We start from the raw sequence: 10,221 nt of genomic DNA, 5'->3' as shown, positions 1-10,221 counted from the left end.
ATTCTGAAGTATTACATATTGGTAGAGGCGCGTAGTCATATGTCACGATTTCACTCTTGAGATGGAAGAGTTGCAGATGCATTGCAATATTTCGATCCTTCGGAGTCGCCCCAATAAATACATATTTCGGTCCTTCAATTACTACTACTCCCTCTCTAATTAATTATTATTTTTTTAATAAAAATTTACATAAAAAATAACAATTAATAATTAAGGACAGAAAAAATATATCTTAACAATTTATAAACCACATCTATAGAGTTATGGAGTCAACAACTTACCATAATGACACATTGTGATCACCTAATCGTTTCAACTAAATATATATACACTTGAAGTTGAGTACAAAACATATTTTTAACTTAATTTTATTGTTCAAAAATATTATTTACAAAATGAAGATAAAAATACCACCGGCATTACTCTCGAATATAATTCTTATTTTTATTTCTCAAGAAAATAAAACCTAGCCATACTCTCAAAGTAAATAAATTATAATTAAGCTAAACCTGATTATTCTTATCTGTCAGATACTTAGAATTATGAATTAATATGAATTGCAATATTAATATACATATTCTTCTAACGTGATAATAATCTCAGAATATTTCATTCTTTCACTTCAAAACTTCATCTCACCATAATATAAATTGTAATTATTTTATGGTTAATTAAAATGGGTAAGTTTTTGATTGTATTTATTCATATTTTTATTTTTGTTTTCCTTTGGAGGTTAAAACCTTAGAAATGTAACAAACTAAGAAAAAAACCTTAGAAATGTAGATATGTATGCATTAATTTCTTTTATCTTTCAATACGTAAGATTCAAACTTTATTAGTAGTATATGCATTTGACTTTGCCATTTCATAGAAAATAAAGACTCGTACAAAAATTCTTTATGCTAGACACGTCTTTTTCCTAGTGCCAAACATAAGGATGAGGTATCAACTAAGAGTATATATATTATAAAAAAAAAAAAACTGAGTGTATATATAATGTCTGAATCCTACCGGAGTTGAAGGTGATTCTAAGAAGGAAATATACATAGCAAAGAAGAGAAGCCCAGCCAGCTAGCCATTCTTAATTAATTTCCAATATTAATTAAGGTCATCTAGGTGAGCTGTTTCGAGTCAAATAAGGTAATTCTGTTTTGAAGATTAGTCTTCCAATTAAAAAAGATATAACCAAAAGTAATAAAAAACCAACTTGATCCTTTATTTTATTATTATGCATGCATTCTACTCATAGAAAGAAAAGTTTGTTTTCCATTTATCTAGGTATATATCCCTATCCCATATGTTGTAGAAATCTCTATCTGCAAAATAATTATTTTCATTTTTGGCTAAAAAACGGTTCAAACTTTCTTCTTATCATTTCAGCCTTCCATCTATCTATCTATGTGTGTATATATATATATATATATTCTGTTGTCTACCCCCATTATGTTTTAAACATCTGTAATTACGCCCATGTTTAATGTGCAAAGACGAAATTATTCTTATGAAAATTCAATAGTTATACCAAATTTCACATTACTTTGTTTTAGCAACGGGTAATAATTAATCCACGGTAGACAGGTAGATATATATTATGTTAAACTAAGACTTACTGGAAACAAAAGGGAGCAAACTTTAGAATAGACTAAACTTGAAGGGTTGATTCATAATTTATGAATTTACCCAAAATAATCCTATATAAATAAAGAAGAAAATCCCGCATCCAGTTATCAAAAAAATAAAAAAAAAATCCTGCATCCACACATTCCATTAATTTTCCCATGATTCCTTAATTAACCTTATTATTATTATTATTATTATTATATAATTAATTAATTCGTCTATTGCATGAGAGAAACTTAACCCAGAAGCTTGAAATTAAAATCATAGATACATAGATCGTAAGCTTTTTAAACAAACATATATATGAATATACATGCATGATGACTTTTTGAAAGAAAATGATGTGTAACACATTACATGTTAGAGTGGCACAGTTTGATCAACTTGATCAGCGTGTTCTGTAATTAATGTCAAGTTGATGTCAACTTTTGACAAAATAAATAAATAAATTATATCATCGATGAATGAATATATTGCGGTTTGTGTCTCTTGCAAGTGGAACGTAAAAATATGAATTCAAGTCTATCTAATTTACTTTTGTTTAATTTGACTTTCTTTTAAAATATTATTCATTAATAATGGAGAATCTTAATTAATTACAGTATTTGTTTATATATATATATATATATTTCCCATTAATATCTCTCTAATGATGATGATGATGCTGTATTGATTGTTCTTAAATCAGTCTGTCGCGATGAGTTCTGAAAATGAGGAGTTCGTTGACTGGAGAGGACGAAACTCGAGTCCTAAAAGCAATGGTGGAATCCGAGCTGCCAGTTTTACATGCGGTAATTAATACATCTTTCATATATTATTATTATATATAATCTTTTTAGTATATGATAGATTTCATCAACCAGCCACAATTTTACCGAATGGATCACTATATATATGAATCCAATAGAAGAAGAAATAAAATATCCTTGTACGGATTGATTGATTTTCTGATCTGAGAGTTTTAGTTTTACTGATTTTTTTTTTTTTATTATTGTATTTGTATATTATATAGTTGTGGAAGTATTGGAGAACATGGTTTTCTATGCAATGCTACGAATTTCCACAGCTACTTCACAATGTCGATGCATTATCCGACAGCGGAAGCCGCCAACATGGTCACTAATTTTATGGGAACCTCTTTCCTTCTCACCATTTTCGGAGGATTCATCAGTGACTCTTACCTTACCAGATTCATGACCTTCATCATCTTTTGTACAATTGAATTACTGGTACATTTTTTTTAAAAATCGTTTCACTACGGCCTTATTTAATATTTAATCTGGAGAGAAAGGCGGTGTTTTAACCATTGCGTTTGTGTATTTTAGGGCCTTATTGTGATGACGATCCAATCTCACAGCTCGAAACTACTCCCAGCGTCGAAAATGGAACCTTCGCGCTCTCAGGAGGCAATGCTTTACACCGGACTATATGCTATAGCCGCCGGAGTTGGTGGAGTGAAGGCTTCATTGCCAGCTCATGGTGCTGATCAACTCGATCGGAACAATCAGAGACTCATCTCTGCTTTCTTCAACTGGTTTTTCTTCTCTTTATGCATCGGAGGCCTGCTGTCGTCCACTGTTATGGTTTGGATTGAAGAAAATAAAGGATGGAGTTGGAGCTTTATCATTTCCGTTGTTGTTTTATTCGTGGCATTGTGTATTTTCACAGCTGGATTCCGTATTTATCGATACAAGCGTCCCGCTGGAAGTCCATTCACAGTCATCATCAAGGTATTATATACTTATTACATTTAAACGTCCCCTCTCTAGCTACCTATATATTTTATAAATAAATAGATAGACTTAACTTTGGTTTGTTTATTTCTCTAGGTAATCGTTTCTGCGGTTCGAAATTGGAGATCCCCGGTCACCTCCAACGGTACTAAATCAGGAACGCATCGAACTGCGCATTGTCGATCTAAAATCACAAAACAAGTTCAGGTAAGAAAGACTAATTTCTTTGTTTGAAATGAGGTTTATATATACATACATACATGTTGTGAAATGAGGCAACATTATACTTATTAAGTTTTAAGCTAACAATGATTAAGGAGGCCTAAATTTTATGTTTATAATTAACATTTTGCAGATTCCTGGATAAAGCATTGAATGATGAAAGTATTAGCGAGGGAGAGGTCGAGCAAACAAAGACATTTATAGGTCTTCTTCCGATATTCGGAAGCACAATCATGATGAACTGTTGCCTTGCACAACTACAAACATTCACAGTCCAACAAGGGATAACCATGGACAGAACGATACATAACTTCAAGATCCCCACACAATCACTCACCGTGCTGCCTCTAACTTTCATGCTCCTCTCCATCCCTTCTTACGAGCATTTCGCGAAACATTTCGGGGACAAAGTCGATTCGAAAAACAACTACTTCCGACCAATTAAGAGGATAGGATTAGGCCTAGCCCTCGCGTCTTTCTCGATGGCAGCCGCTGCAGTCGTCGAGGTCAAGAGGCGCTACGCGGCTGTAAATCACAATGTGACGATTTCCGTGTTTTGGCTGAGTTTTCAGTACTTATTGCTCGGTGTTTCGGATATGTTGACTCTAGGAGGTATGCTTGAATTCTTCTATTCAGAGGCTCCGGATAGCATGAGAAGCATCTCAACAGCGTTGTCATGGTGCTCGACGTCAATCGGATTCTTCCTAAGCTCTGTTCTGGTGACCATGAGCAATGACATCAGTGGACGTTATGGAAAAGAATGGCTTCCAAGAAGTCTAAACAATGGTCGTTTAGACTTGTTCTACACCTTGCTTTGTGTTCTCAATTTCCTCAACTTGCTCAACTACATCTATTGGGCTAAGCGTTACTAGGAATTTGTCCAAGGGGCTTTTCTAGCACTGTTCATACAAAGCGCAGCCTTGTAATTAATTTTTTAAAATCATAGACCATAGTGGCATGTATTTGGATCATGTTATATATGTTTTGTTCTGAAATAAATGAAAGGTTTTTTGATGATAAGAAATAAATGAAAGTTAGGCATAACAATATCTTATAGTATCACTCATAATATGTCCCAAAATGTACTATGGTTATTAAAAAAAAAAAAAAACACTATAATGGTCTCCCAATAAGATGGTTACGTGCACTTGTGGGGTTTAAGGAGCTTTTTATGATCCGAGTGAAGTCTAATAAGATGGACTAATTCCAAGCTAAAAATATGAAAATTATAATATTGCAAGTGCTATAAGTTTTAAACAAAAATTGCAATATTGCAGGTGATATTGATCAATCATATATATAATGTCATTTCGCTAAAAAGAAATAGGAAAGGTTTTATATGTCTGTTAATTAAGCAGATGAACAGGCTTGCTCCGGACGGCTTCCAGATCATGATGATTAGAAAATGTGCAAAAGCTCCATTCTTTTCGGCCATTTTTTGAATATCTTATACTTTGCGTGTTGTTTTGATATATTAATTTTTTTTTATTACATTAAAATTTTGTGCGAATTGTCCGACTCGAAACCCTGACCTCAAAGATGAGGGAGGGGATACCATCTATTAGGCTAATCCTGGTGTGTGTTTTGACAGACTAGTTAATTCAAAACATAACTTGAATTGCATGATTGACCAGATAGTAAGTGGTTGTTAATTAATCAAATTGATAATCTAGAGAGGAGGGTGTGCATACCAAAATTGTGTTGTTATCCACAATCCATGTTTCTAGGTGGTGGGAAAGTAAACCTGAAATTGGGCCAAGGTAGAGTAAAAACAAGTGTAGTAGGTAAAACGCACCATATCACATGTCTTTAATTGTAATTAATGAAAGCTAACTTATATTTTTAACTAAACTAATACTGTATTTAATATTAATTATTACTAAGATTCATTTCTAAGTTTTTACCGTTAATCTCGCATTACAATGCAATGTAAGTTTGAACAATGCACATGCTAGAACAGTTGACATTTTGATTGGATTATAGAGTACTCTAAAACATTAGGCACATGATATAGTTATCTTAGTGCATATACAAGTTCATATATTTGAATTTCTTGTACACTGTGACGGATCTGTCGTTTAATTAGCCCTGTTGTATCTACATTAACGAGTAATGTAATGAGAAAATAGTAACAGACCATAATTTTAATGTAGAAGTTGTCGAATATAATATATTGATCAATCAAAAAGCGTAAGAAAACTCTCTGAATTAATGAGTAGTAAGTAGTATCCCTTCGTGGAAAGCATTGTGGCGGCGAGTATTGATTGATTTCTTTACTTTTTATGATAGAGTTTGATTGGAAAGATGTTTGTTTATCTGTTGCTAAAATTGGAGGTATTGCGATTAGTTTGGAGTTTGTTGCTGCGGTTAAGGAGGTAGAGAAATCTTCCTTGATCGGAAAAGTGTTCTAGAGAAATCTTCCTTGATTGTAAAAGTGTTCTCGTCAAAGTATATTCCTAGTTTCCGTTCAGCCATGATTGGTGCGTGGCGTTTGAAGAAAAATCTGGATGTAAGGGAGATTGATGATGGTATTTTCATCTTTACATTCAAGGAGAAAACAGAACGTGATAGAGTTTTCTTATTTGTTCATAGAGTTTTGCTTGAGTGTTTATGATGTTGAAAGAATTTGACGGTTCCATTGACCCTGTTGATATTGAATTTGATAAGGCTTCTTATTGGATGTGAATTCATAGACTCTCATTAGAGTTCATGACCCCTGATATTGGTCGTGCCATTGCAGCGTATGTGGGAGATTTTTTGGATGTTTATTCTTTCGATAGAAGGATAACAGGGGGGAAAATCTTGAGTGTCAAGTTAAAAGTGGATGTGCAGAAGCCACTCATTCATGGAACGATACTGAGAGTTCTAGGCCGGAAGCATATGTGAGTTTAATTTCGATACGAACTTTTACCAAACTTTTGCTTCATTGCGGGGTCCCTGTCACATCGATCTTGATTGCAGCATGGATGAACCGGGACAAATCGTGTATGAGAATTGGATGAAAGCAAACTCTAATGTATCCTTAAAGGGTAAAAACTTGGCACAAGAGCATCATAATTCGGTCGGCAGGTGTAGCTACGACAAAAAAATCGGTAGAAGGTGATCAGAATTCAAATTTCAAACAAGGAGAGTATCATGATTTAAATTTAGCTCCAATAAAAAATGGAGGATGTTTTGAGACTTTAGAATGGCCAAGATTTTAGGAATTCATATCCTAAAGATGCTAGGAATTTGAGCAGATATCTGTATCTGATGAGTGGATCGCTAAAAGTCTTAGGAAGGAAAATGAGCCTTAACAATTCAATTATTGAAGCCCAAAATGAAAAAAGCCCATGTGGGATTGCCATCGACCTTTCTTTCGGAGAAACCATAGAAGGTATCTGATTAAAGTGATAGCGATGTGGAGGGAGTAAACTCGGACAGGTCTGTCCAGTCTTGACAACCCAGAACCTTTTAGTCGTCTAGGGAGAAGGCCTGCTCTAGACACTCCAAGCAAGCCCGCCCATCTTTGCTAAGAGGCTTTTCCTCAGATTCCTAGTCCAACTCAATGGTCTACTGTGCTTTCTTTGGTTTCTTCGGACAACCTTCAGTCGGTTCATCCCAGCTAAAACCAGACTTTTCCTAACATGCTTTTTCCCTTCTCAACAGCTGTCACCCTACCCCTAGCTCCACGAGTAGTCGGACCAGGAGTAGCTAGACCCTTCCTCTTCTTTGAACAAAAGTTGGCCAAATTCTGAGCCCTTCGGTTGGCAGACTGCTGCACATTCAACTTGGCCCTCTTCTTTAGCTGTTGCAGCACTACAGAAAAAAAAAGCCAGAGGGCTCATATGAGTGGTCGAGGTTTTCAAAAAGAAAAAATAGAGTTTAAAGAAGAATGAGAAAGAGATGGAGTCAAAAATAAAGCCAAAGCTACCTTCGTCGGTCGTCAGACTCATTCCAAGACCCCTGAGCGATTTATCTCAAACTAAATCCTTCCATCTCTCGGATGGGCCGAAGGCAAGAATCAAGCGGTCCTTAGAATCGAGCTTGGCCTCAGTCCACTTGGAATCTTCGGCCAAGGGACCTTTGGTTACCCTTATCCAACTACCAGTAAATAAAACATCCCAACCATCTTGACGGTCAATGAAGAAGAAAGGCTCCTGCCATCTTGTTTTGTAGTCCTATCTTATGCGATTTTGACACTTCTTCATTCCAGAGGTACGCCTAACCAAGATCCACCCGGCTCCTTCTTGGATGGAGAGTTAATTGCCCAATAGAAATAGCGAAAGACCTTGGGAAACAAGGGAATGTCCTCCTTCCGGCACTTAGCCTCAAAAGATCGTACGATCGCCACCATAAGGGGGACTAAGCAGGCCGAGAACTACACCCAATCATTAAGACCCTGACAAAGAAATCCGAGGGAGGAAATCTTAAATCACATGACATCAAATTGGTTTCTCTTACACAAAGATCAAATGACATAGCATAGGCCTTCATCCAGGGGTGGCCATGCGTTAAGAGTACTTAGCCGGCATCCCATATAAAGCCAGCCATTCTCTAACCAGCTCTCCCTTCATATTGGCCGGCACAATTCTATTAGTCTACGCCCAACTTAAGTCTTGATTAGTGTTCCCATTAGCAGTCACCCTCGAAGACGGCTCAGACTCGCCTCCCCTCTTACTCTCAAAAACATCAAAAGATTGAAGAGTCGTAGAAGAACTACCTTTCTTGGTGCTTGACATGACCGCAATGGATTTCAACGACAATGAAGAAAGCATCACTGGCATGGCATTCACGCGACGAGTCCTCTCTCAAGATCCCTTCTTGGTGTTAGCAGCGGTGGTTTTCGTCGCCATCATTCCCAAAACAAGTAAGTTTTTAAAAGAAGAAAGAGAAGGTCAACTAGAGGATTGTGTTGAGAAGAGGCAAAAATTCGGATAACTCTAAAGAGATTTAGGAAGGAAAGTAAAAATAAGGAATTACTTATTTTTATAATAGTTATAGAGGTACACAGTTGAAAAGTCACTTAGGATGAAAATAGCCCAGTATAGAAATTGGTTCTCGAAAGCACCGCCCATAATGATCCGATTCAAAGACTAAAGAGTCTGTTCACTCGCCACCTGTTACACAAGTGCCGATTCAGTTTCGGTTTAGAGGCCCGAGCGTCTTTTCAATTCCCAAAGCATTGTTTAAAGGCCCCGACCGAACCAAGATTCTTCATAAACCGAACAATTATTGCATTACACTTCCCAAAAATTCGCATTTAAATATTAGAATCCAGAGGATTCCAAAAGTCACCTTATCCTCTACGGACAAGTTACTCATACAGACACACGTCCTGTAAAAAAGATAGTTAGCCTCACTGCGCCAGTCGCCCATACGCCATGAACTATCCCCACTGGAGAGGGGCAAAGTCTCTGAAAACAAGCCATCATGCCAAAATCTTTTGGTCCTAGTAACGAGCTATTCAGCCAAAAATTGGGTAGGACGAAAAGCACAGCCGAAAAACATAATACCCACACTCGGATGCCTCAACTTTCCTCAAAAGGATAACTTGCTCCCACTAGGTCCAACCATGGTACGAGAAAGGGGGAAAATGTATTGGAGAAACCTTCGGATGATCGTATGAGTGATAGGGAAAGACTGGCTCGACGAAACTTTCTCCCGAACAGGGTCAACCATCCGATCAGCCCGACGGCAGTAGTAGAGTTCGAAAATAAAATACTCCTTTAGGTTGACTTTATGGACTCAAAAAGAAATAGCAATAAGAGTTATACTTTAATAAGAAGATTATGGAATATCAAGTCCCATAATCAAGGGATTAAATTTCTTTATATCTCTCTAAGGTGACATCTCTAAACTCTAGCACAAAATTGTTGTAATGACCGTGTCTGATTTAAGTCTTATGATGTCTGTTTCCTTAGATGCTACAATTATTTAGCAGCGAAGTAATGTGATTACTTCGCCATGAAGTAAGCAAATACTTAGTGACACAGTAAAGAAACTACTTCGTTATTAAGTGAACGAATTACTTAACGATGAAGTAATATTGTTTAATAATTATTTCGTAATGAAGTAATATTTCTTAGCAATGAAGTAGTGGGACTACTTCGCGGTGAAGTAATATTGTTTAATAATTACTTCACAATGAAGTAATACTACTTAGCGGTGAAGTAGTATCCACTATAAATAGGAAAGTGATAAAGGAACGTGATTTCATTTTCACTATAACACTTTCTCTCTCTAAGTTATATATATCGATATTGAGATTTAACGCTGAGCAATTACAGTGTTGAAGAAAATCATTGAATATACCTGAGTTGTCTATAGTTTTGCGACGACATAGGAACGAGGAAAAATCGGTAACTTCGTCAGGTGAGTGTTATTTCTTTTCTATAAAACGTATTTTCAAGTTTTATGAAGTAAGAATATTACTATGCCATAGAAAGTTTTTTATGATTATTTATGAATTATATGGATTTTTTTTAATCATATGTCATAGCTATGTATTTATAGTTTTAAAAATCGGAGAGAACCTTCAAGTTACTTAAAGCAAAGTTTTTGCGTTCGTCTAGATATAGCATATACGAACCTAATAAAGAAAGTTCGAATGTGGTCACACATAATTGACCAATTTTGTAGAGTACCAGGTCCTTATATGACCCAT

General features: G+C 35.8%; 1 protein-coding gene across 1 annotated transcript; it reads left to right on the top strand.

The window, feature by feature from the left end:
- The first annotated feature begins 2,317 nt into the window (after nucleotides 1-2,317).
- LOC139883527 (protein NRT1/ PTR FAMILY 4.2-like) lies at nucleotides 2,318-4,447 on the top strand. The gene is given in 6 exon segments (XM_071867691.1): nucleotides 2,318-2,411; nucleotides 2,633-2,665; nucleotides 2,668-2,849; nucleotides 2,946-3,350; nucleotides 3,450-3,526; nucleotides 3,709-4,447. Coding segments are annotated over 6 exon segments (1,530 nt in total).
- Nucleotides 4,448-10,221: the final 5,774 nt, after the last annotated feature.

The sequence above is a fragment of the Rutidosis leptorrhynchoides genome, unplaced genomic scaffold, assembly GCF_046630445.1.
Source record: "Rutidosis leptorrhynchoides isolate AG116_Rl617_1_P2 unplaced genomic scaffold, CSIRO_AGI_Rlap_v1 contig412, whole genome shotgun sequence".
Classification (NCBI taxonomy): Eukaryota; Viridiplantae; Streptophyta; class Magnoliopsida; order Asterales; family Asteraceae; genus Rutidosis; species Rutidosis leptorrhynchoides.
Note: the sequence above shows the minus strand (reverse complement) of the source record. Positions and strands in the feature narration are given on the sequence as shown.